This window comes from Rhinolophus ferrumequinum, chromosome 15 (assembly GCF_004115265.2).
Source record: "Rhinolophus ferrumequinum isolate MPI-CBG mRhiFer1 chromosome 15, mRhiFer1_v1.p, whole genome shotgun sequence".
NCBI classification, from domain to species: Eukaryota; Metazoa; Chordata; class Mammalia; order Chiroptera; family Rhinolophidae; genus Rhinolophus; species Rhinolophus ferrumequinum.
The window spans coordinates 40,911,012-40,938,890 of record NC_046298.1 but is presented as its reverse complement, the minus strand read 5'-3'; the positions used below and the strand labels follow the sequence as shown (position 1 = coordinate 40,938,890).

The 27,879-nt window shown below is 40.6% G+C and overlaps 1 protein-coding gene across 11 annotated transcripts; it reads right to left on the bottom strand.

Annotated features, from left to right (window-relative positions):
* Positions 1-1,190: 1,190 nt before the first annotated feature.
* Positions 1,191-27,879, bottom strand: LOC117035491 (zinc finger protein 234). Of its 11 annotated transcripts, none has more exons than XM_033129374.1 (7): positions 27,722-27,859; positions 27,179-27,309; positions 25,898-25,999; positions 25,754-25,817; positions 23,102-23,228; positions 22,477-22,569; positions 16,600-18,661 (listed from the first exon to the last, which is right to left on the bottom strand). In XM_033129374.1, the coding sequence occupies exons 4-7, from the start codon at positions 25,766-25,768 to the stop codon at positions 17,235-17,237; spliced, it is 1,662 nt and encodes a 553-aa protein (XP_032985265.1). In that variant the 5' UTR covers positions 25,769-25,817; positions 25,898-25,999; positions 27,179-27,309; positions 27,722-27,859; the 3' UTR covers positions 16,600-17,234. The 11 variants fall into 11 exon arrangements, 10 of the variants coding, with proteins under 10 accessions (XP_032985260.1, XP_032985261.1, XP_032985265.1 ...); XM_033129371.1 differs by having other exon boundaries at positions 25,914-25,999; XM_033129372.1 differs by having other exon boundaries at positions 25,754-25,999; positions 27,802-27,879.

Sequence of the window (27,879 nt, the reverse complement as noted above, 5' to 3'; positions counted from 1 at the left end):
GTGAGTACTCCTAGCCAATGACAGACCTGGAGGACATCTTGGGGACTCCCAATACACTGCACAAATTGAGACAGCATGGACCTTAATAAGTACCTAGTGTACTGTGAAGGTATGGTCCAGAAAATCCATTGTGGAGACTAGTCTCCCCAATTAGATATAATTTGCTGAGTAAAGCCCTTTACTATCACCGTCGTGTCTGAGTATGGAGTGGCATACAAACCCGCTCTTTGTTCCACATCCAGTGGGTGCATGGCTATTATGCATGTTCTTTCCTATGCACACCTTTCAACAGGGAATCTTTTTTTTTAATACCTCCACGATGAATGTATACCCATTTTGTTTCTAGCCCTCTCCCTGTTATTAATTTATACATAAAGCATAGCATGCATATATTACAAAGATATGGTTGTTGAAACTCATTAATATATCTGTGTATGCAAAACAACCAAGAGTGTTTTGGTTTTGAAACTGGCTTCGAGTCCCTCCCTTAATTCTAATCTTATATGCCACATGACAACATACAACACTCATATTGTGAGGTCTTAACTATAAGGAATAATTACTTAGTACTTTAAAAATTCTCTTGTAATAACTTACTGCTTTGGTAATATTCCATGTTGAATTAAATACTAAAACATAAGTTATGAAATTATAAAATGGGCAAAACGTTCCTTGCAAAGGAAAACCACTATGAGTAGTATCTCTTTACACACTGTCTTACACATGAACACGTGCAAACACACACATACACACACTCACAAAGATTGCCTGATTGTGCTATGAAGGCTTCAGTCTATAATCTCTCAGAGCCCATATTACGTATTTCTTCAGTCCTTACAGACATATGCCATAATTTTTAATGGCTTCAGGTTAATATAGGAATATATCAAAACTCAAATTCCTATAGATGTACACTTATTGCCACTTTTAAAAATTCAGTGGCAGGCCGGCTCAGTGGCTCAGGCAGTTGGAGCTCCATGCTACTAATTCCGAAGGCTGCTGGTTCGATTCCCACATGGGCCAGTGGGCTCTCAACCACAAGGTTGCTGGTTCGACTCCTGGAAGGGATGGTGGGCTGCGCCCCCCTGCAACTAGCAATGGCAACTGGACCTGGAGCTGAGCTGCGCCCTCCACAACTAAGACTGAACGGACAACAACCTGAAGCTGAACGGCATCCTCCACAACTAAGATTGAAAGGACAACAACTTGACTTGGAAAAAAGTCCTGGAAGTACACACTGTTCCTCAATAAAATCCAGTTCCCCTTCACCTATAAAATCTTTAAAATAATAATTCAGTGGCATCATCAATGTAATGTTCATCTGCTTGGAATTTCAATCTCACAATCATAACTTCCAATTATATGATTTCCAGATCAAAGAGATGTACAACCTGTATCTTAATATATACCCTTTCCCCAAATCATGCTTTACTGCTACCGACAGGAAAGAGCATATAAATGTCAGCCTTGTCTTAGTAATAAATTTGATAAAATTATCAAATTCCCACAAGTTGTTTTTGGTATTCATTTCATGGGTATGGGGGAAAATATGACATAGCCCCTACCTGAGAAGCTTTGATCAAAGAAATGCTACAGTAATCAGAAGGCAAACATGTCAAAGTTGGATGGAAATGAAGAGAATCAGAAATCAATAATAAATTCAAAGTTGATTAAGAAAACTGTCATTGGTAACTACTTGTGACACTTTCAAAGTGTGACAGTAAACACCTGCCTTAATATTGATATATAGAAGTCAACTGTGCAATATGCAGCAACTTCTTGTAAAGTTAAAAAACTGTTTCAATCTGGACTGTCAGAAAAATCACAAAAGATAGTTAAATTACACTGTACACAATACTTGGAAAACAAGACGGGGCCCCAAATAATAAGAGCCCAATTTGAGAAGAGGCTGTGGGGAGGACAGGAGCCCATTACAAGAAGGTAATGCCACGTTCACACTGTGGACTGTAATACTGAGTGATGTAACATACAAGTACGGAGCACACCTCCCGGCAAAGGTCAACGTGAATGCTGTGCAGACTCAGCAGCAAAGGCCCTGCCCTCAGGGAGCTTACATTCTAGTGGGTGTCAGTCCTGGCTTGCCCATCATTACACTTTTGTTAAGTCCAGGCCTAATTCTTTTCCTTTATAAGTCCCATCTTCTAAGCGACATTTGGTAAATGTCAAAGTTCTGAAGCGTTTATTGCAGCATCTACAAAGGTGGCCTGCTGAAAACTGAGATGTCTGACTATTGCTTAAACACCCGCTAAACTAAAACAAACACTTTCTCTTCTATGAAATCTGATGATTATAATAATTCATGTTGCACGAGTTTTAAAAAAACATCATTTTGTAGAACTCCTTTCCTCTGACAATTCTTTGGTGTTCTTACCACGCTCGTCACTTTCATAACATGTATCGCCAGCATGAATTTTGTGATGACTTACAAGATTTGATCTCCAACTGAAAGTCTTACCACATATCTCACACTTGTAAGGTTTCTCCCCTGTGTGAACTCGCCCATGATACTGAAGTTGTGAAGACCGACTGAAGACTTTACCACATGCATCACATTTGTATGGTTTCTCTCCTGTGTGGACACTCTGATGAAGTTGAAGACTTGAGGCCTGACTGAAGTGCTTCCCACACTCCCCACACTTATATGGTTTTTCTCCCGTGTGGACCCTCTGATGCATGTCAAGATTCAAGATCCACTTGAAGCCCTTCCCACACTCCTCACATTTGTATGGCTTTTCTCCAGTGTGGACTTTTTGGTGAGCTTGAAGGTGTGAACTCCGACTAAAGCTCTTCCCACACTTGTCACATTTGAATGGCTTTTCTCCACTGTGGACTCTCTGATGGGTCAGAAGATGTGAGGCCTGACTGAATACCTTTCCACACTCCTCACAATTATACGGTTTCTCTCCAGTGTGGATTCTGCAATGAATTTTAAGATCTGCTCTACGGCTGAATCCCTTCCCACACTCTTCACATTTGTATGGTTTCTCCCCAGTATGAATCAGCTGGTGAATCTGAAGTCGTGAACTCTGATTGAAACCCTGCCCACATTCCTCGCACTTGAAAGGCTTCTCCACACTGTGGGCTTTCTGGTGGATTTTGAGGTATGAACTCTGACGGAAGCCCTTCCCACATACCTCACATTTATAGGGTTTCTCTCCTGTGTGGACCACGAGATGAACTTGATAATGGATTTTCATCCTGAAGCTCTTCCCACACTCATTGCATTTGTATGGTTTTGCTCCTGTGTGAACTCCCTGATGGGCTTGAAAACTTGAACTGTAAATGAAGCCCTTACCACACTCTTTACATACATATGGTTTCTCTCCAGTGTGGATTCTCCGATGGGCCTGAAATTGTGAAGGCTGAATGAAGCACTTACCACATTCCTCACATTTATAAGGTTTCTCTCCTGTGTGGACCCTCTGATGGATATGAAGATTTGAGCTACAAGTGAAGCACTTCCCACACTCCTCACATTTGTATGGTTTCTCTCCTGTGTGGACCATACAATGGCTATTAAGTGCTGATCTACGACGGAAGTTCTTCCCACATATATCACATCTGAATGGTTTCTCCCCAGTGTGGATTCTCTGATGTTCCTGAAGATGTGAAGCGTGAATAAAGGCCCTTCCACATTTGTCACAATTATAAGGTTTCTCTCCTGAGTGTAATTTACAATGAACAGTAAGTGTTGATCTACGACTGAAGCCTTTCCCACATTCCTCACATTTGAATGGTTTCTCTACATTGTGGACTTTCTGATGAGTTTGCAGACGTGAACTCTGACTGAATTCCTTACCGCACTCATCACACTTATAGCGTTTCTCTCCCAAGTGAACTCTCTGATGAATACGGAGTGCTGAGCTATAGCAGAAGCTTTTTCCACACTCATTGCATGTATGAGACTTCTCTCCTGAGTGTATTTGTTGATGAAGATCAAAGCGGGAGACATCAGTGAAAAATTTTTTACACTCATTACACTGACAAGATTTCTGGTCTGTGTGAGTTAAAGCTTGTCCTGTCCCAACAGGGCTGGAATAATTCCCTTGTTTGGGGAACTGAGAACTCTTTATCATGGAGTCTTGACACCTGATTAAGTCTCTTGCAATTTGTTGCCAGATCTGCCAGCAGGAAAGTTCTTCATGTGGTTCTACTTCTGGAACAGTCTCTATCTCACTTTGGATCTTTCCTCCTGTAAAGACAGAAAATTCAGAGAAACAGATAACTGAAGGCTTTCTTTAGCATTTTCAAGATTTCACATTTAGGAGAGAGAATGAGACTTTAATGAATCCAGGGACTATTCAGTTTGTCTTTTCCACTATGTATCATGTTCTCTGGTTTGAACGCTTTCGGAAACCAAGAAGTGGTTCAATTGGCTCCTATCCACTAAGCAAAATGAAACCCATTATTAGTACACACCAAGTTTCCTATGTGAGATACAAGCTAGATGTCAAAGACTTAATTTAAAAAATTGACAATATGATTCAAACTGTTAATCTCTGGCCATTTCTACTGAATTTCAAAGTTAGTGTAGAATCTTAAATAGTAAATTATGTAGTTAATGAACTATGTACACAGAAAAGTTATATAGAAATATGTATCAACTAGAACTTTAAGGAAGAGCAATAATATAATTAACACTTCAAATTTGGGGTTAATGTAATATATTCTGATATCCAACACCTTGAAGTACTTATATTTATATATTCAAAGTATTGCTGGAAATTTAGCACATATACACCTCATCTTGTTTTTTGATGTTCATAGACATTAAATGAGTTGACAACCATTACAAACTTTTGTCCACTTTTAATAATTTAAGTTTAGAAATGTGTTTTCTAAAAGACTTACCCTTGTTGGTATTCTAAAGTTTCTATATTTATGCAAAGTTATCTAAATATCTGGTGAGTATTCTTTCAATAAACTTCTCAATTAGTTAAAAAATACTTCTCTTAAAACTCAACAATAGGAAAACAAAGAACCCGATTTAAAAACTAGGCAGAATACTTTAACAGACACCATACCTAAAAGGTATACAGATGGCAATTAAGCATATGAAAAGATGTTCCACATCTTATGTCATCAGGGAACAGCAAATTCAAATAATAATGAGATACCACCGCACACCTATCAGAATGGTCAAAATCCAGGACACTGACAACACCAACTGTTGAAGGATGTGGAGCAAGAAGGACTGTTGTTCACTGCTGGAATGCAAAACGGCACAGCCACTTTGGAGACAGTTTGGTTGTTTCTAATAAAACTAAACATACTCTTACCATACGATCCAGCTATTGTGCTCCTTGATATTTACTGGAAGTTGAAAACCTATGTTCAGACAAAAACCTGTACATGGATGTTTATAGCAGCTTTATTTATAATGATAAATCTTCGAAGCAGCCAATATGGTCGTCAGTAGGTGAACAGATAAATAAACTGTGTGAATCCACACAATGGAAGATTGTTCTGTGCTAAAATAAAATGATCTATCAAGCCATGAAAAGACATGGAGGTAAGTGCATACCATGTTTTCCCGAAAATAATACCTAGCCGGACAATCAGCTCTAATGCGTCTTTTTGAGCAAAAATTAATATAAGACCTGGTCTTATATTATATTATGTTATATAAGACCAGGTCTTATTTTACTATATTTTACTTATAGTAAAATAAGACCTGGTCTTATATTAATTTTTGCTCCAAAAGACGCATTAGAGCTGATTGTCCGGCTAGGTCTTATTTGTGGGGAAACACGGTACTTGCACAACACATGAAATGTTTGTCGTGGTTACAATGAAAGATGCGTTGCTTACTATGGTTCATGATTTAAAAAAAATAAAAAACCTTGAAAAGTTTGGTTCTAAAAGTTACCCAGTCCTTAATTAAACAAATTATTCAAATGGAAAGGTAAGTTCCAAGAGAGGAAGCTTGGAAAAATGTTTACTCAGTGATTATGTACTTCTTGGTAAGTAATGTAGTTTATGGTTATATTTCACAAATTGACCCTTAAAAGTAGTAGTGTGAGGAGGACAGAGAGTCTCTCTGAGGATGTGTCGAGTTTGAGCAGGAAGTTTCCTGATTCTTTGCAGGTTATAATATTCACTAGTTAAGAAAATACCAAGTCTTTACAGGGAAAATTGATGAAATCTATATTCTTTAACATTTGTTAAATGGCTAAATTTGTGGAAAACAAAGGCACAACAGATTTCTGAACCAGAGATATTGGCGACATTCAGGTGTGTGTCTCATGTCACTCTCAATCATCTTAAATCTTCCCCCTCAGGGACAGGAAGAGGAAACCTAGGGACAATAAAATGGACGGGCACTTTGAAAGAGGTGAATGGGCTGCAGATGGGAAAGGCAGCTTGTACCCTGGTGACTGTCTGACACTGTAGGAAACAGATCTTTTATCCTTCTGTGGGGGAGCTATCTGAGAATCAGACATCAGAATCCTCATTCCAAAGTATTCTCCCCAGAAATGAACATGTCCCGCCATGGAAGGCTTCAGGAAAGCCACAGGGAATGTGTGTTACTCAGTCTGGTCACAACCACGATGCTTACAAGTCTTTATATAAACTAAGTGTGGGTCAAGTACACACACACAAACACGCATTCATGTCAAGGGCACCCAAGAGAGCAATTGAGGTAGAAAGTAATTGGACAGGCATTCGTCAGAAGACAACAAATGACCTGCGACATCCTTCGTTCACTCTGGTTTACACTGCACCTAGAGCTATCTCCACTACCCATGGACAGATCCATTAACACATTCACTCAGTCAACAAATATTTACAGACACCTGCCACATACCAGACTATTCTGAGCACTAAGGATAGAGCAATAAACAAGAGACAAAATTCCTCACTCGTGGGGATTACACTCTAATGCAGAGAGAGATGATATGCAAATAAACAAAAATACATCAGACACAATAAAAGGCAGAACAAGGAGAGCAGACAAAGGATGGTATTTTACACAGGGTGGTCAGAGAAGGCCTTTCTCATGAAATTAAAACTGAGCAGAGACCTGAATAAAGTAAGGAGGCAACAGGAGGATTTTAGGTGAAAGAATATGTCTGGCAGAGAGAAAGCAAGTAAGGGCTCTGAGGCAGAAGTACCTGTAGCAGGCAAAGTAAAGTGTTCCCCAAAGAATCCACATCCTAATTTTTGGAGCCTGGAATATGTCAGGTTACATGGTAAAAGGGAATTAAGGTTGATAACCAGCTGACCTTAAAATGGAAGACGATCCTCTATTATCCAGGTGGGTTCAATGTAACCGAAAGGGTCCTTCAAGTAGAAGGGGGAAATGTGACTACCAAAGAGCAAGAGCAGGCAGAGAGAAGCACTAGGCTGAGAAGATGGAGGAAGGGGGCCACAACCTAAGAAATGTGGGGACTCTCTTGAAGCAGAAAACGCAAACACAGATTCTCCGCTAGAGCCTCCAAAAAGAAATGCAATTGTGCTGACATCTTGAAGAACCAGGCCACACGTGCAACTTATAGGACTGTAAGATAAACATGTGCTGTTTTAGGCCGCGATATCATGGAAATTTGTTATGCAGCCACAGGCAATAGAGCCTCCCTGGCAGCTCTGGGAGTCAGCAGGGAGGACAATGTGGGTGAAGAGACAAAGCAAGAAGCAGAGGATCGGACATGTGTTCAGAGAAGGAGTAGGGCGCAGAGCAGACCATGGAGGACTCTAGAAGCCACTTTAAGAGGTTTTAAGAAAAATAAGAGGCTGTAACGGGGTTCGAGCAGAGGAATGGCAATCTGACGTATATTTCCTAAGGCTCCCTTTGGCTGCTACGTGGAGAACAGACCAAAGGAAGGGAAGAGTGGAAGCAGGCAACCAACACGAAGGCGGACGAAGTAATTCATGAAAGAGGTTTGGTGATTTGGACCAGATGTCGGCAAAAGGGGTGTAGAAGAGTAAAACACATGGGAAAAACATCTACAAGGACTCCCATCAGTTTGGTTCTTACCTGATTTCCCTTCCCCTTGGGTTACTGTTATCATCCAAAGCCTTTTTTCCTTTTCTAAGTGAAATATATCATGTTTAATGGGGTGACGTCCGGGAACCAAGCAGTCAGATATTTAAAATGAACACACTAAAAGGTACAATTTACTGGAAACTTTGATTCCTACTGTATACTGATCAATTAATCAAAACCAGTGTTTTTCTAACGTTTTTTAAAAAACATCACCTATTTGAAGAAATACCAACATCTCAAGACCAAGCCAGATATGCATTAAAATGTATTACTAACAGCTATTTCTAACCAACGTCTATTTTCATTAAATCTCCTCACAGTGGTTCTTACATCACTCACATAATTGGCCGCAGTTTTTGCTGCAATGCATTCTGTTCTTCCTAATAAACTGGTATTTTCTACCTAATTTTATTTCTTTAAAAACTGTTGGTACACAAGTCAGGTCCACGAATGCAGGTGACCATTTCAAGACCCCCAGAGCCTTGAACACCTGAGGACACAAAGCCAATCCAGGGAGCTGACATTCGGCTAGAGAGGGGGCCTGTCCTCACCCACTGACAACAGGTTCCTGAAGTTCTCCAGCATCACATCCTGGTACAGCTTCCTCTGGGCGGAGTCCAGCAGCCCCAGCTCCTCCTCAGTGAAGACCACAGCCACGTCCTTGAATGTCACCGCCTCCTACACCAAACACATGTAATCTCAATCTCACAGTCAATGGCCACCGGGAGAGGAGAGGGATAGCACTGAGAAGGTGGAGTGGATGGGTGGAAGTGGTGCCAAAGCGTGAGAGGCTTACGTCAACCTGTAGACCTCCCAGCCCTTTTCCATCTATCCTGCCAATGCCACACCTTTCCTCAGCCTCATCAAAAGTGTGGCGATGATAATAGTCCTCCACTTTAATTTTGTGCCCTCACTGAGTCTACTTACAAGGAACCCCAGGAAACCTAAAGAGGCATCCTGGGCTACACGTTTTACTTTTCAGTGATTACTGCCAAATGCCCCCAGAAGCGTTTAGTAATTTACTCCAAACATATTTGATATCACCCACCTTCTTTCTCTCACACACATGAATCCTGGATGCTATCACTTTCACTTTTCTTAATGTCTTTAATAAACAAGTTTTTGGTAACCTGGTGGGCACAGCTATGTAGGTCATCCTGTGTAATCTCAAGCCCCACACCACATCTCTTTTTTTTTTTTAAGATTTTTTTTTTTAATTTATTGGGGTGACAACTGTTAGTAAAATTACATAGATTTCAGGTGTACAATTCTGTATCACATCATCTATAAATTACATTGTGTGTTCACCACCCAGAGTCAGTTCTCCTTCCATCACCATATATTTGATCCCCCTTACCCTCATCTCCCATCCCCCACCCCCCTTACCCTCTGGTAACCACTAAACTATTGACTGTGTCTATGAGGGTTTTTTTGGGTTTTTTTTTAAGATTTTTTTTTTTATTGGGGAAGGGGAACAGGACTTTATTGGGGAACAGTGTGTACTTCTAGTACTTTTTCCAGGTCAAGTTGTTGTCCTTTCAATCTTAGTTGTGGAGGTGCAGCTCAGCTCCAGGTCCAGTTGCCGTTGTTAAGCCCACCATCCCCTGTAGAAGTTGAACCTGTAACCTTGTGGTTGAGAGCCCACTGGCCCATGTGGGAATCGAACCGGCAGCCTTCGGAGTTAGGAGCACGGAGCTCTAACCGCCTGAGCCACCGGGCCGGCCCAACCACATCTCTTAATGGCAGCATCAGTGTCATGCTCTGGAGCCGGCATGCCTCAGCATGCATCCCAAAGGTCTCTCCCTTACTAGCTGTGTGACCTGGGACAAGTGTGCCTACCTGCCCGAGTTTCCTCTCTGTATAATGGTCCTTATATGACAGAATTCTTTCAAGGATTAAGCAAGGGTATATCTATAGCATTTGGGACAGTGTGTGGCACAGACTAAGTGCCTAATAAACATTTGCTGTTATTCTTATTTCTTATTATCATTATTAATATCCATTTCATCTCTGTTATTCCAGGGAACCGAAGATCTATATTTACCTGTTCTAAGTAATGAATATTTTATTTACATATTTTTTTCCATTATAACTCATCCTGCAAAGAACATCATTTTATGTCGACTTAACTTTCCTAATTATTTAAAATAATTGTAAATAAAATTTAAAATAAAATAAGCATGCTTAAAATTAGGATCATACAATAGCAGATTTTTGTCCCAATTTTTTTCCTATTTCCCAAATCTTTCAAAAGAATACAAGCACCCTGATTCTCCACATGACGGCCAAGAGCAGGTTATAAAATTTCCCATGGTTTTGGTAATTGGAAGAATTTTTGTTTTCTTTTTCTCACCTATTTGATTATAAATGAATATCTTCACCTTTTCAAATGTTTATTAACCATCTCTATTTCTTCTTTTAAACATGCCTGTTCATGTCCTTCATTCATATTCCATTGGGTTTTTTCTTTATTCTATGCATAAGATTCCTATTATGTCTTCCTTGGCATTTATATAGTACGTATTCTTGGCCTATGTTGTTATTTTTTTTTTTTTTAATTTATTGGGGTGACAATTGTTAGTAGAATTACATAGATTTCAGTTGTGCAATTCTGTATCACATCATCCATAAATCACACTGTGTGTTCACCACCCAGAGTCAGCTCCCCTTCCATCACCATACATTTGATCCCCCTCACCCTCATCCCCCACCCCCCAACACCCTTACGCTCTATGTTGTTATTTTTTCTGGTAATACTATGTAAGGTGTCTTTAGCCACAGAAAAGTTTAAAGATTTTATACAAAGACAGTGCTAAGTTATGTCTTTATGTGTCGGGAGCGCTGAGCATTTCTGTGTTACCATTCCTGGCCTTTGGTTTCCTGTGGGAATCTGAGCAGGTTTTTCACATTTCATGTGTTTAAGATTAAGATAAGACCTAAATCTCCTCGTTCAGCTGCTCTGAGTAAATGGAGTAGCAGAATACAAATTACTGGCAAATCTTCTAGTATCTCTAGACGTTTTAAAATAAGGTTACCTATTCCTTTGGTCAAACAAATTAATACATAAAACAACAAAAAAGACCAATAAATAAAATGCACACAAGGCACGACTCAGGCGTGGGGAAGATGGAATCTAGCTCTTCCAGTGTGAAAATCTCCAATAATATTTGTGTGAAGCAGCAGTGAGAGTCTGGTGGGTCATGCTTATATTTGGATACTCTACCTAGAAAAAAGCCAACTTGACACATATCAAATTTGTTATGGGACCAAAACTTGGAAGATTGCTTTTAGAATTCATTTTGGGGGAAAAGATTTTATGTAAGACAGCCATCACTGCAGTGTTGATTCAAACAGTAAAATTCCTCATAGGGATGTAAAGCACAGCATAGAGAATATAGTCAATAAAATGGTAATAACTATGTATGGTGCCAGGTGGGTACTAAACTAGTTAGGGGGAATCACTGCATAAATCATATAAATGTCTAACCACTATGCTGTACACCTGAAACTAATACAATATTGAATGTCAACTGTAATTGAAAAATAAAAATAAATTAAAAAAAAACAGTAAAATTCTTAAACCATCTAAATGTCTATGACTGGGGGGTAGTTAAAATTAAAAGGTACATCAATTCAATGGGAATGTGATGTAACCCTAAAAATAGACATATTATATCAGAGAGAAAAAGTCACAATTTAAAATAAGATTTGTATATCATAAATACAAATATAGTTATGAATGTACAAGAGAAAAAGAGTATGAGAAAATAAAAACCACTAATTTGTCAGTAGAGAAGCAGTAAAGTGGGAGAATTGTTCATTTCTAAGAATTTTTCCATTCCATAAAACAATAATAAAATAAAACAAAAAGTAAAAACAAATGCAAAGTAAACCCAAAAGGGACAAAGTAAGACCTGGGAGCACAACAGGTCCTCAGTTTCCTGTTGTTCTGCTTAAGTTGTCCCAAGAAAAGAACTGAGTAATGAGATGGAATTTTCAAAGTGAGAAAGGCAAGCCCGACTCACCTTGAATGTGGTCATTCTTCCTCGAACTTCTGGGAACATGTGGAGTCCTGAGTAATACAGGTCCCAGCGAGGCAGAACTGTGCCTGGCAGTGCCTGCGAAGGCAGAAAACAAGACATGAAAGGGTGGCCTGGAGGCTACTCACCCACACGGACAATTATTGCGAACAGCAGCATCATCCATAATAACCTAACACTGGGAACAACCGTCATGTCGAGCTACGTGTGAATGAATAGACGAATTGTGGCATAATCACACAATGGAATATCATTTGCCAATTAAAATGAAGTGCTGATTAAGCTCCGGTGTGGATGAAGCTCACAAACATTGTGGAAAGTGCAAAAAGCTAGTCACAAAAGACAACATGTTGTATGATTCCATTTAGCGAAATGCCCAGCATACACAAATCTATGGAGACAGAAAGTATGTTAGTGGTGGCCTGGGTATCTGGGAGGCGAGTGGGGGTTAAGTGCAAATAGGCATGAGGAATACAACTGAGCAAACAAAAATGTTCTAAATAAATTATGGTGATGACTGCACCACTCAGCAAAGTTAAAAAATCATTGATTTGAACACCTGAAATGGGTGAATTCTATGATATGTACAAAATACCTCAAGTTGTAAAAATAAATGTTTGTTAATTTTCACATCATTTAAATTATGAACAGGAACTAACTTAGGCATTCTGAGTCCATACTGATATAATAGTTATATCTGAATGAATGAATGAATAAGTAAGTGGAGGGCAAGGGGAAGCTCGCCTTTATAGAATACCCACTAATAAATGTATTTCCCCAGAAAAAACTTTATTAACTTCAGAAAAAAAAAAAAGTAACTTTACAATGGAGAAATCTGACAGACATCACCTTAGCCTAGTGAACAAAGTTGAGTTCACCAACATAGGGACAAACCGACATCCTCCGGCTCCTGTTATGCAATGACAAAGACAACTCACCACTTTTGTGGAATCCCTGCCAACAACACATGATCTGAACGTAAACACGGAATATATCACATAAACCCCAAATGAAGGGCTTTCTCCAAAATAACTCACCTCTATGCTCTTCAACAACAATGAGAACAAAAAAGACAAAGGCTATGGAATTGTTCCACATTAAAGAACATTAAGAAAAGTATGATAAAAATTTGTAAAATGTTTATAAACAAATATACAAATTAAGGCAATGCCTAAAATTGGACTTTGAAATGGGGTGGGGGAGTGGGAGGACAGACTACACTGCAAGTCTGCATTGCCTTTCCGAGTCCTCCAGCAAAAATATTATATTACAAGGACTTCAAATGAAAAACAGAACAAAAGAAATAAAGGACTGTGGGTCATATAATAGTATGTTATCTAATATGTTTTCTAACATTATCTAATAGATAACACTAACAACCACTATTAGTAATAACTTAACAGGTACCTAATATCTAATAGATGACACTATTATCTAGAATAATGTCTAATATTACCAAGGACGTGATGCTAAAATCTTACAATCAACCTATTCTAAATCTCTCTTCCCAAGACACTTCCTGATTTCCTGCAGAAAGCTAAAATAAGCTGCCGTTAAATATAGGTATATTCTTGGTGTTATTTGGCTGATGGAGCCACAAAGCATAAAGATCAAATGTAAACAATTTGTGAATTTGAGTAGAGAGTATATGCGAATTCCCAATACTATTTTTGTGACTTTTCTCTAGGTTTAAAATTATATAAAAAGTTTTTAAAAATCAGGAAACGGTCATTGGAATAACAATATTAACGAGAATAATAAGGATAATCATGAAATTATATGTAAGTTCATTAGTTTATTCTTTCTTGGCAGTGTTTGGAAATTTCTATAGTTAAAACACACAAAGGGAAAAGCATTAAGAAAAGTATGATAAAAGATCTATCAAATGTTTATAAAGAAATACACAAATATACACAAAGAATTACTAAACTGAAATGCATTAGAAGCTTAACAATTGCTATCTTTACATCTTAGGTGAATGGATAATGCCAATTTTTTTCTCTGATACTTCTGTAATTTCTGAATGTGCCACAATGATATGATTCTATAAGAAATATTTTTAAAAAATGTTTAAGATGGTAAAATTTAAAAATATATATATTTTTTGTAATAAGTGAAACAAAACAGTTGATAATGTTTTAAAAATCATAGAAAAGTCCAAGCCCATTCATTCATTAGTCTTGCTTTTAAGGTCCCCCACAACCAAGTCCTAACTCCCCGGCCTGATTCCAGCTAGTTCCTATTGTTTAAGGAGAATACATCCATGAGATTATGAACTCAAACTCTGGACTCAGATTGCTTAAATTCCAACCCCAGGTAAGCCTCTTATATGGTGGGTGACTATGGGCAAATAACTTATGCTCCCTGGGTCGCGATTTCAATTTATAGAATAAGAAAAAAGCAGTATTTCCTCACAGAGCCACGGTGTGGCATAATATATTTATCTGTATAAAGCCCTCATCATCGAAGTTAGCAGTTAAGGATTAATTATCACCAGTACCGATGCTCGATTACACATCCCACACATTCTCCGATTTACATGAACTATTGTAAAAAGAAAACGCCAAGTCCCACTCACGTGGAGCTCTGCTGTCAGTAGCCAAGGAGTCACTCCCTCTATCTCGGTTCAGTCCTTTTTGAGAAATCAAGCTGGGGAAAGAAAGAATGCTATGAAATGCCATGATCGTGTCGCCGTCCTCCAGAAAAATTAAAGCCTCCTCTCCCTCCGTGCAATCTAGAAGCAATCCTCACCTTTCTTAAAAAAAGACGTCAGAAGGAGTCTGGGATTACCCAGCGGAATGCCGCGATCAGAGAAAAGAGCCAGGGTCACTGCAGCTGGGGAGCTCTGACCCTAACTTGGGGACCTGATCGCTCCTCAGGAAATTGAGACATCACCATTCACCAGAAGGCAAGAACTCTTTTAAGATTTAGATTTGTACCACCTCTTTCAATTCCCAAAACAATTCTATTAGGAAGGTCCTAAATCTCCATTTTAAATAAGAGGAACGGGAGGCACAGGGAGATTAAGTCGCCACGAGTTGAGAGCCGCGGGAACTCTCAAACCAGGCGCTACGCGACCCACTGGGGGACGCGAGAACTGCCCCAAACGCAGAGGCACCGCCGACCTCGCCCCTCGATACCTGCATTATCGGCCAAGGCTTCTTTTTCCCTAATTCGGCCGACGGGTCCTTGTGGGTCCCAAGCATCCAGGAAGTTCGGAGAGGTAGAACGGAGGCACCACTCCCATGGAAAACACTATGGCAACCTCACACTCAGGGAACGGAAGTGCCTCCCATTCCACGGAGCTCCTGGACTACACTTCCCAGAAGTCACCAGATCCTCCTTACGGAGCGGAAGTGCCCGCAACTACAACAGGGCGTCCGGACTGCACTTCCCGAAAGCCCGAGGGAAAACCTTTAGGAACGGTCTTAATCACTAGGAAGAAGTGTTGCAACTACAGGAAGCTCCTTGACTACACTTCCCAAATTGCCAGAGCGGAGAGAAACTCACAGTCCCTACTTCTTGGTTGGGGACATGGATTCCAACACTGAGAGTCGGCTTTACCTTTCCTTGAGTCCTCCAGCGAAAATATTCCGAAGACATGACTTCCTTAAGTCGACATGCCTCCAATTATGACAGGAGTATTGTTGGAAAGTTAACAAGTGAGAAGATACACTCTTCGAGAAGTTAACGGTGAATGACTGTCTAAGGGACCCTAGATGATTAAAAGGAGAATAACTAGTATAATATGAGACGAAAACTGAGAGTTTAAATAATGAGCAAGGTAGAATGATTTGGGAGGTAGAGTGATTTGATGAAGAGCGACGAAGGTACCAGCCCCTACTTGGGACCTTATGGCACCACTAATTTGGTAGGAAAAACAACTTGAGGGCCAAAGTGGAAGCTTGTCCGCATGGAAAAGAGCTCTGCCCTCAATTGAACTTTTCATTAGTTATTATTATCCTTCCTTTAGCAATGAAAACACCAAATTTCAGAGAATTAAGTCCACAATCAAACCAAGCACGACGGCTGAAGAGCTCGGCATAGGTGTCATTCTGACTCTTACAGCCAAAGAGATTCGGGGCGGCCAGATGGCTCAGTTGGTTAGAGCGCGAGCTCTGAACGATAGGGTTGCCAGTTCGATTCCCACATGGACCACTGAGCCGCACCCTCCACAACTAGACTGAAGACAATGGGCTGCAGCTGAGCTTCCGTAGGGGTGGTCTGTGTCCCCTGCAACTAAAGATTGAAAACCACAACTGGACATGGAGCTAAGCTGCACCTTCCACAACTAGATTGAAGAGCGGCTTGGAATTGATGGGCCCTGGAGAAACACACTGTTCCCCAATAAAAAAAATTTTTTTAAATGTGTTTTTACCAAGAAAAAAAGCATGTAACTGTCATTCCTATACCAGTATGAATACATTTCATGAAGTTTGATAGAGAAATGCTACAATTAGAAGGCAATCATGTTAAAGCCTGCATGGAAATGCAAAAGTTAAAAATCAATGATAAATTGAAGATTAACTAAGGAAACTTTAGTCACTGGTAACTAAATTTGATACTTTTAATGTGTTGCTTTGAACACTTACTGAACATTGAAAATTTCAATTGTGAAACATATAGTAGCCAGTTATTACAAAGTCGAAACTGTTTCAGTCTGCACTGTGAAAAATCACAAAATAGTGTTGAATTTACATTATATACAGCAATGGGACACCAGACAGAAACCCAAATAAGAACGCAACCTCAGAACTGAGGCAGAGGATAGGCTAGGAGCCAACTGCAATAGGATACTACCAAAATAATGCTGTGGGATGCAGTACCCAGTGTATTTCTGTATTTCAACTTTTGATTCTCTGAATTATTTTCACAGGTTTTCTTTTCCAGACACAATTTTTAAATATACATTTTCTCCCTTTGATTCATTTAAGTAGTGAGCACACAGTGTGAAGGTTGTGTAGATTCAGCAGCAAACCAGCTTCCTGCCCTCACGTAGATTACATCCTAAAGGACACCAATTTTAACATCTAACATTAGTTTTGTAAATGTCTGAACAAATTATTATTTCTAAGGCCTGTCTCTTGAGTGGTAACTGTAACTGTCAAGGTTCTGATTGAAGCTCTTCGTGCATCACTTGTGTGGTTTTGGGATCACTGGGATATGCTGAGCTAGAGCTGAAACACTCACTTTAATAAAAGAAATTGTTTTCCTTCCTGTAAGACTGGATGAAATTTATCACCAAAATGGTTTCTGTGATGAATTTTAAGATATGAACTTGACCTGAAGTGCTTACCACATATCTCACACTTGTAAGGTTTCTCCCTTGTGTGAACTCTCTGATGAGATTGCAGATGTGCCAACTGACTGAAGACCTTACCACACAAATCACATTTGTACGGCTTTTCTCCAGTGTGGACTCTCTGATGAAGTTTAAGATGTGAGGCCTTACTTAAGCACTTCCCACACTCCCAACATGTGTACGGTTTCTCTCCCGTGTGGATACTCTGGTGCACGTCACAATCCAAATTTGTCTTGAAGCCCTTCCCACACACCTCACATTTGTATGGCTTTTCTTCACTGTGGACTTTTTGATGAGCTTTCAGGTATGACTTCCGACCAAATCTCTTCCCACATTCTTCACATTTGAATGGTTTTTCTCCACTGTGGACTCGCTGATGGGCCAAAAGATGTGAAGCCCATCTGAAGCTCTTCCCACATTCCTTACAATTATAGGGTTTCTCTTCTATGTGAATCCTCTGATGACAATAAAGATCTGCCTTAGAAAAGAAGCTCTTTCCACACTCCTCACATTTGTATGGTTTCTGTCCCAGGTGGACATTCTTATGGATGTGAAGATGTGAGCTCCAACCAAAACACTTCCCACACTCCTCACATTTGTATGGTTTCTGTCCCGTGTGGACCACGCAATGACTATTAAGTCCTGATCTACGACGAAAGTTCTTCCCACAAATATCACATCTGAACGGTTTCTCCCCAGTGTGGACTCTCTGATGGTTCTGAAGATGGCAAGCATGAATGAAGGCCCTCCCACACTCCTCACACTTATAAGGTTTCTCTCCTGAGTGTAATTTGCAATGGTCACTAAGTGTTGCTCTACGACTGAAGCCTTTCCCACATTCCTCACACTTGAATGGTTTCTCTACAGTGTGGACTTTCTGATGAGTTTGCAGACGTGAGCTCTGACTGAATTCCTTACCACACTTATCACACTTATAACATTTTTCTCCGAAGTGAACTCTCTGATGAATACGGAGTGCTGACCTATGGAAGAAGCTTTTTCCACACTCAAAACATGTATGAGACTTCTCTCCTGAGTTTAACTGTTGATGAAGATCAAAGATGGACACACCACTGAAGACTTTTTTACACTCATTTCCCTGGTAAGATTTCTGGCCTGTGTGAGTTAAAGACAGTCCTGTCCCAACAGGGCTGGAAGAATCCTTTTGTTTGGGGAACTGAGAGCTCTTTATCATGGAGTCTTGACATCTGATTAAATCTCTTGCAATTTGTTGCCAGATCTGCCAGCAGGAAAGTTCTTCATGTGGTTCTGATTCTGGAATGGTCCCCATCTCTTGTTGGATCTTGCCTCCTATAAGGACAGAAAATGAAGAGATATGGACCAATGAAGGCTTTGTTTATTGTCTTCAAGATTTCAGTTAGGAAAAAGCATGAGACTTTAATGAATCCAGGGACTATTCACTATGTCCTCTGGGCATGTATCATGGTCTCTGGTTTACATGCCTACAGAAATCAAGAGGTAGTCCAGTAGGCTCCTCTCCACTAAGCATCAATGAAACCAATTTAGAACCATACCAAGTCTCCTATGTGAGGTACAAGTTAGAAACCAGACTACATAACAAAAATGATAATATGACACATGATGCTAATCTGTTGCTATTTCTACTGAATTTCATAATCAGTATAAACTCTTGGACAGTAAATTATGCAGCAAATAAATAACATACACAATAAAGTACGAATCAACAAACTTTAAGGAAAAGCTGTATTATATATTATATAAAATACTTTGTATATACAAAGTACATACAATATTTTGTATATATACTTAGTATATACAATTCTTTGTATATTTGGATTCATGTTACATATCCTTAGGTAGTAAAAAAATTTAATCTTACCAAAAAAGGGGTGTGGTCTTTGCCCTGGACATTTGACAGATAAGCTCTAACCCCACGGAATGTCACACCCAAAAAGGGTTCCTGAAGTTCTTGGGTCATACTGGCTGATGTAACAAAACGATTTAGGAATAAGGCTGGCCACACCAGAAAGACCAAGAATGTGATTTCGGATGGGGCTTTCAGTTACCCGGTGGTGTGGACCATGAGACTGAGAATAACCACATGAAACTATGCAATGTATACTGGCCATGTGATGGAGCTTAATTACTTTGGACACTGAGACTCCAGTGAGGTTCCCTGATTGGACATACCCTGTGTATAATTTTATCCCTTCATGCTGGAAAGTAATACAGAAACACCCCCTTGACTCTATGCAGAGAGGACAGGGGAAGCTGTATCTGGTTCTTCCCTAGATTCCCTTTCATGTGCCTTTTCTGTTACTTAATTTTAAGGTGTATTCTTCTCTGCAGTAACTCTAACCATGAGCTTAACAGCATTCAGTGGATTCTATCAGGCCTTATAGAGAATTATTCAATCTTAAGGTTGTTTTGGGAACCCCCAAACTTGCAGCTGGTGCCAAGTGCAGGAGGTCTTGGTGTCAAGTGGATGAGTGTCAACTGTCCCTCTAAATTATGTAGTTCATTAAACTCTTTGTAACCCTATGTATCAAAACCTAGAATTGTTTATATCTTTATATCCAAGGCATTCCTGCAAATTCTATATAATATGTATAGTTCATCTTATTTTTCTGTGTTGATACAACAACTTAGTTAAGATATCTGAAATATAAAAGAGAGAGGAATCTGCCGTTTTGCTATGAAGCCAAGTCTGTACCCATGGGAATACACAAAGGGTGATGCTATTGATGACCAAGAATCAGTAGGGGTTAAAGAAACACACGAGGGCCTATGTAATGGTTACTTCTGAGGCTTCTGGACCGTTTCTTTCAAAACAGTGTGGAAAAACTTTTGATGGAGATCAATTGGGCTTTCACATCAGTTTTTCAGATTGAAAACTGCAGCCTTTTAGTTAGCTGTAAAACAAATTTCAAATCATGCTGGAAAAAAGAATCAGGATAGAAACTATCAGAGAAAGGAGGGAGTCATTTCATGAATTGGCTCGCAAAGTCGTACATGTACAATATTTCTACACACATGTAAAATATTTCTTCCGGTTACACTGATAGATGCATTTCTTAGTACGGCTTGTGGTCTAAAAAGTTTGAAAACTTGCTTCAGGAACTTAGCGAGTCCTTAATTATTCAAATAGAAAGATAAGTTCCAAAGGTGGAAATTTGGAAAAATACTTGTAGGTGAGTATGCACCTCTTAATAGGTACCATAATAATCAGCCTGTAAGCTGATTATTGTCAGCGAGCTCAGGAAATAGAGATTTTTTCCCCCCATTTGTGGGGAAACTGTCTAGGAGTAGACACCAGGGTCCTCATTAAAAAAAGTATTCTCCCCAGGAATGACTATGCCCCCTAAGGAAGACTCCAGGAGAGTTACACAGAAGGCATGTTTGTGGTCACAATCACCATGCTTACAAGTTTCCCTGGGCTATGGGTCAAGTGCACACACACAAACACACAATCACACTAAGGGCATCTGAGTAAGTAGAAATGGGATCAGCAGCCATTTGAAGACAAGAAATATTCTGCAGTATCTTTGATTCACTCTGGTTTATGTTTCATTTATTAGCTGTCTCCATGAGTCATAGAGCGACGGGGTGAAAAGGAAGCACGAGGGCCCATGCACTGCTTTCTTAGGTGGGTTCTGGACTGTCTGAAAACAGTATGGAAAAACTTTCAATGAAGATAAACGGGCCTTTCATATCAGTTTTTCTAATTGAAAACAAAAGACTTTTAGTGAGCTGTGAAATAAATTTAAAATTTTGTAATAAACACTTATAAAAATTAACAGGATGGAAACTATCAAAACATCACCACCAGCAGGAAAGACAGTAAGGTCCAATCCCCAGAACTTATGAACATGTTATTACACAGCAAAGAGGAATTGGGTTGCAGATGCAATTAAGGTAGCTAATCAGGTGACCGTAACAATAGTTAGAGCTTCTGAGATTATCCAGGAAGGACAAATGTAATCAGAAGGGTCCTGAAAGGCAGAAGACAGAGGTGGAAGAGCAGCAGAGGAAGAGTACAGAAGAATGGTCAGTAAGGCAACATGATGGGCTTTGAAAATGGAGGAAGGGGAACAAGAGCCAAGGAACTGGCCAGGCCTTAGATACTGGCAACGCAAGGAAAAGGTTTCTCCCCTACAGCATCCAGAAAGAAACGCAGCCCTATAGACATCTTTTTTTCCCCTCCCCTTCTTACGCCCCCACCCCGCCCACTCTCCGGTTCAAGCTGTTGTTTCTCAGTCTAGTTGTGTAGGACACAGCTCCCTGGCCCATGCTGGTGTGATGAGCCTTGCGCTCTCCCTCCGCTGAGCCAGTTATGGGTTGGCCGCTCACGGCAGCTCTTGCCGGCTGCTGGCCACTCACACTGGCTGCCGGTTGCTCACACTGGCTGCCGGCCACTCACACTGGCCAGCCACTGCTCCTGGCAGCGCACGGTAGCCCACGGCAGCCCAGCTCCAGGGAGAGCCATTGTTCACAATCTTAGCTGTAGAGGGCACAGTTCACGGGCCCACATGGGAATTGAACCGGCAATCTCGGCATTAGGAGCACAACGTTCCAACCACCTGAGCCACCGAGCCTGCCCCTATAGACATCTTGATTTTAGCTCAGTGAGGTATGTCAGACTTCACACCTAAAGAACTAAAACATGGTAAAATTTTGTTGTTAGCCCTGTAACGTTTATAGTAATTTGTTAAAGCTCTAGTAGGACCTATACAGTATTCTTGGCAGGTCTGAGAACCAGGAGGGAGACAAATGTGGGTGGAAAAAATGGAGCAAGAGGGAGAGGATCAGAGATGTTTTCAAAGAGGGAGTGGGGATGCAGAGCAGACCCCAGGGGACTCCAAGAGCCACTTTAAGTGGTTTTAAGAAAATAAAAAAGAAGCCATAAAGGATTTTGAACAGACAAATGGCAACCTGACTTACATTTCCTTAGGATCGCTTTGGCTGCTATATGAAGAAAAGGTCTAGGATGGAAAGAGTGGGAGCAGGACAACCAGTATGAAGGTGGTTGTAATAATCCAGGATTGAGGTTTGGTGATTTAGAACAAGGCGACGGAAATCAGCATAGAGAAAAGTAAAACAGGCAGGAGAGCTGCCTCTAAGACTCATAGTTGCTTGGTTCTTACCTGAATTCCCTTTTATTTGGGTTGCCACCTTTATCATCCAAAACTTTTCTCCCCTTACTAAATGGACCGTGCCTTGTTTGAATGGTTGATGCCCTGTGAAAATGCAAAGTCGTATGCTTAAAACCAACACATTCGTGGTAAAATTTCCTGGAAAATTAGGTTCCCACTGCATACTCTTCAAGTAAGCAGAGGCAGTGTTTTTCAAATATTTTTTCTTCGTGACCCATTTGAAGAAATGCCATTTGTGAAGACCCATACATATACGCATAATGAGTTAAGAAGTACTTCTCAATTTTTTTGGAAGAGTGTGACAAGGATGTTATCTAATTCATTTTATTTCATTAAAAAATGATAGTAGGACTCAATAAATTGCTTTTATAACTCATGATAGGGTCAGAAATGGATAATATAGAGCAGGACGCTGTCCATTTACAGTCTTTAACAAAACACAAACTTGCCTGTTGATAAAAACCAAAATAATTCCCTCTTAGTGTCACACACATATTAGAAAAGTCAGACCCCCAAACTCAGGGAACCATGTCAAGGGCCCCAAAGCCTTGAAAACCCACAGATACAAAGACACCCCAGGAGCCGGACATTGAGTTGAGAGGGCGCCTGTCCTCACCCACTGACAGCAGGTTCCTGAAGTTCTCCAGCATCACATCTCGGTACAGCTTCCTCTGGGCGGAGTCCAGCAGCCCCAGCTCCTCTTCGGTGAAGACCACAGCCACGTCCTTGAACGTCACCACTTCCTACACCACCACACACGTAATCCCAACCTTACAACCAATGGCCACTGGGAGAGGGACAGTGCTGAGTACATGTTATCTTCTTGTCTGTCACTTTCAAACAGAACGGTTATTATTCCTTGACACTTGCTTGGTTTCCTGTGTGAACCTAAGCAGGTTTCTCATATTTTATGTATTTAAATGGAAGATGAGATCAAAAACCTCCTTATCCAGCAGCTCTAAGGAGTAAATGCAGAGACAGAACTAAGGGCTTGGCAAATCCAGCAAGACTGGATGTTTTTAAACAAAGTTTTACCTTAGTTTGTAACTGGAGGCAATCAAGATATCCTTCAGAAGGCGAATGGATAAACTGTGGTATATCCAGACCAAACTGTAATTTAGTGCTAAAAAGAAATGAGCTATCAAGCCATAAAAAGACCTGAAGGTACCTTAAGTGCATATTAATACGAAGCTGGTCTAAAAGGCCATGTATGTATGATTCCAACTACATGACATTCTGGAAAAGGTAAAATTATGGAGACTGTAAAAAGATCAGCAGTTGCCAGGGGTCGGGGGAAGGGAGGAAAAAAACAGGTGGAGCACAGAGGATATTTTGAGCAGTGAAACTACCGCGTGTGATAGTGTAACAGTGGGGACATGTCATTCATTATTAATTTGTCTAAACCCATAGAATACACACCAAGAGTGAACTCTAATGTAAACTGTGGACGCAGGGTGATAATGATATGGTGATAATATTGTTGGATAGGTTCATTTATTATAGCAAAAATACCAATATGGTGGAGGACGTTAACAATGGGGGAGGCGGTGCATGTGTGGGCACAGAGGAAACATAGGAACTCCCTACCTTCTGCTGGATTTTAGTGTGAATGCAAAACTGCCCTAAAATATAAAGACTATTATTTTAAAAATACACACAAACCAACCTAATGTTATACTATTACTTTGAAAAAAACTAACACATGAAGGAATAAAAATAGATCAGTAAGTAAAAGACATGCAGGATATGACTCAGACATAGCAAAGAATTCAGCTCTTCCTGTGTGAAAATCTCTAATAATATCTGTGTAAAGCAGCAGTTAGAGCCTATTATACTGTGCCACATTTGAACAATCTATCTATAAAATTCCAACGTGGCATTTATCAAATGTACTTTTTCAATATTGAGCCCCTAGTACATTGAGGACAAAAAAGTAGGCATATTGGACTGGCCCAGTGGCTCAGGCTGTTAGAGCTCCATGCTCCTAACTCCGAAGGCTGCCAGTTCGATTCCCACATGGGCCAGTGGGCTCTCAACCACAAGGTTGCCAGTTCAATTCCTCGAGTCCCGCAAGGGATGGTGGGCAGCGCCCCCTGCAACTAAGACTGAACACGGCACCTTGAGCTGAGCTGCCTCCCGGATGGCTCAGTTGGTTGGAGCGCGGGTTCTCAACCACAAGGTTGCCAGTTCAACTCCTCGAGTCCCACAAGGGATGGTGGGCCCCGCCCCCTTCAACTAAAATTGAACACAGCACCCTGAGCTGAGCTGCCGCTGAGCTCCCAGATGGCTCAGTTGGTTGGAGCGCGTCCTCTCAACCACAAGGTTGCCGGTTCGACTCCCACAAGGGATGGTGGGCTACGCCCCCTGCAACTAGCAATGGCAACTGGACCTGGAGCTGAGCTGCGCCCTCTATAACTAAGACTGAAAGGACAACAACTTGAAGCTGAACGGCATCCTCCACAACTAAGATTGAAAGGACAACTAGACTTGGAAAAAAGTTCTGGAAGTGCACACTGTTCCCCAATGAAGTCCTGTAAAAAAAAAAAAAAAAGAAAAAAAAAACGGAGGCATATTACTTGGAGAGTTGATTTTTTTGGAGGAAAAGGTTGCAGGTAGGAAAAGTGTCACTTCAGTATTGCTTGAAACAATAAAACTCACAAACCACCTTAATGTCCTTTTTTTTTTTTTTTAAGGAGGGCGCAGCTCAAAGTGTCCCATGCAGGGATGGAACCGGCAACCTTGGTGTTGGTAGCAACGTGCTCTTACCAACTGAGCTAACCGGCCACCCACAAACCACCTTAATGTCAATGTGTGCTAAGTAGTTAAAAATAAAAAAGCACATCAATTTAATAGGAATATTCCATAACCATAAGTAACAAACGTCATGTCATATTAATTGAAAAAGTGCAATAGATGTGTATCATGAATATTAATAAAACTATGAATGCACATGAGGAAAAGTAGTTAATGTGTCAGCAATGAAGTAATGAAGAGGGAAAACTAGTCATTCCTAACTGTACACCTGAAATCTATGTAACTTTACTAACAACTGTCACCCCAATAAACTTTAATTAAAAAAAAACTAGTCATTCCTATTAATTTTTCCACACTTACTCCTGAAATAAAATGAATCATAACAAAATGAAACAAACACTAAAAACAAGTGCAAAGTAAACAGGTCTTTAAGTGCCTGGTGTTCTCCTTGAGTCACTACACCTGAACTTCTGTGTAGTGAGATTTTAACGCAACAAAGGCAAGCCATTTGCACCTGGAATGTGGTCATTTTTTCTTCTCACTTCTGCAGGTGTACAGATTCCTGAATATGGAGAGTCCTGCTAGGCAGAATTGTGCCTTGTTAGTGTCTGGAAAGACAGAAAAAGGACATGAAAGGATGACGAAGGATGTTGCTCACCCCCATGAAAGCTTACTGTGAATTGGCCAAGGAGCGTCTTCCTTGGGGCGGCTGCTGCTGTACACAGCTTGAAGAGCAGATCAAGGCCTGGGTACTCTGTTCCTGCACAACACACACACATACACTGGCACCATCTCCAATGTTAACTTGTGGCTCCCACGGTAGAAATTTGGATTCTGATATGATGGAAATTGAGACAATACTGTGCAAGAATCATCTCTAGGGAAACAGTATCTAGGTTCAAATTCTAGTTCAGCTTCTCACTTAACTGGGTCATCTTGGGCAAACTAGCAACACCTTTTTTCCTCAATTTTGTCATCTGTACAACTGAAAGAATATTAATTTCAACTCACTGAACAGTTTGCAGCTGGACAGCACCTTGAATACTATCAGGCTTTCTTATTTTTGTAGCTATAGTAAAAAAGATGGTACTCTGTAATGTGAACTTGCTCTTGTAAACGTGATTTCTACCAAGACTTTTATAGGCAGAAAGGAGTAGGAATAAGGAAGTTATACTAGGCAAAAAGCAGCTTGGTTATTGCAAGGTCACTTCCTTTAGGGGATGGTAAGAGCCTATCAGACACATTTCATAACTAGTGTTGATCTGGAGATTCCTGCTTGACTGGTTTAAGATTCAATTTCTGAGAGAGCCAAAACTGTCATTAAGTCTCACTTTGGTGAGATGAGACTGTTGATGAAAAACAACCAGCCTAAGAGAAAGCTTCTAAAAGTTTATTTGAGCCAAACTGACGACACTTGCTGGGAAGCAAAATCTCAACGGATTGAGAAAATGCACCGCAAAATGGCAGTTGCAGCTTATTTTATACATAGAATCAAAGGAGGGGGGTTACATGAACTCCATTGACGGTAGATTACGGGGGTGGGAGAAAGTAAAGTGGGAAATCCCAGGGATTGGATAAAAGTAAATTGGAGAAACAGGTACTTCTTTTACATAGGTGGGTACAGCACAGTTATGGTAATAGTCCACATAGAGACACTAATCAAAGGACAAGAATAACGAGTAGTTTCCTGCTTTGGTCTGGAAAAAGGGATTACTGACCTTCCAAGGATGTCATCTTAGATGCAAAAAGACAATAGACAGGCTTTCTTAAGGTGAAGATTGACTTTATGAAGGAAGCTTCAGGCTAAAGATGTGACTTCCTGCTGTGGCCCACCTTAGTTATGAATTTTTTTATGTTCAGGCTATCTTGTGTGGTTATTTTTAGTCTCCTTACCTTGTCAGGTTTAACTTGTGGCCGCTTTTCTGTCCTCAAGACTTACCATGAGTGACTCCATTCTGGGCCTGTAGTCTCGTTTTTAACATCTCTGTCTCTGAGAAATTGGATATTCTGCCCTTCCCATCCTCTCCTCCTTTCCAGTGAAAAATGGTTCTGGGAGTTAAGTCTGACTTCCTGCATAGATCAAAGAGAAGTGCCAGGGACACTGCAGCCGAACCACTTAAGATATTAGCGTTCACGGCTTTCAGGTAACTGAGCACAAACCCAAAACTAAACAGTGGAAGCCACGTGCTAGGAACTGCATTTTTATTTATACTATCTCGTTTAATTCTCAAACCACGGTACGAGGAAAGTAGTAACATCACCACAATTTTACAGAAAAACATCGGAGAGAGAAATTTAGGTAACTCGCAGAACGTTCTACGGCAGGAAACGGCAGAAAGAGTGAAGGTGCGCGGCTTGGGGAGGCGGAAAGCGCTGGAGACCCTCCAACCAGGCGATGCACAACCCACCGACCCAAACGCAAAGAGGCTCCGCCAAGGAGGGTGCCGCCCGCCCCCTGAAAACCACCGCTCTCTCACTCTACCTCTTTCTCCTAATTCATGGTCGGGTAGTACCAGAACCCAGGAAAGTTCGGAAGGGTAGCAAGAAGCAGAACCAACTCACTACAGCAAGGTGAAAAATGGCAGCAACCTGGAAACCTAGAGCGGAAGCCATACGAAGGAATACACTTCCCAGAATTCC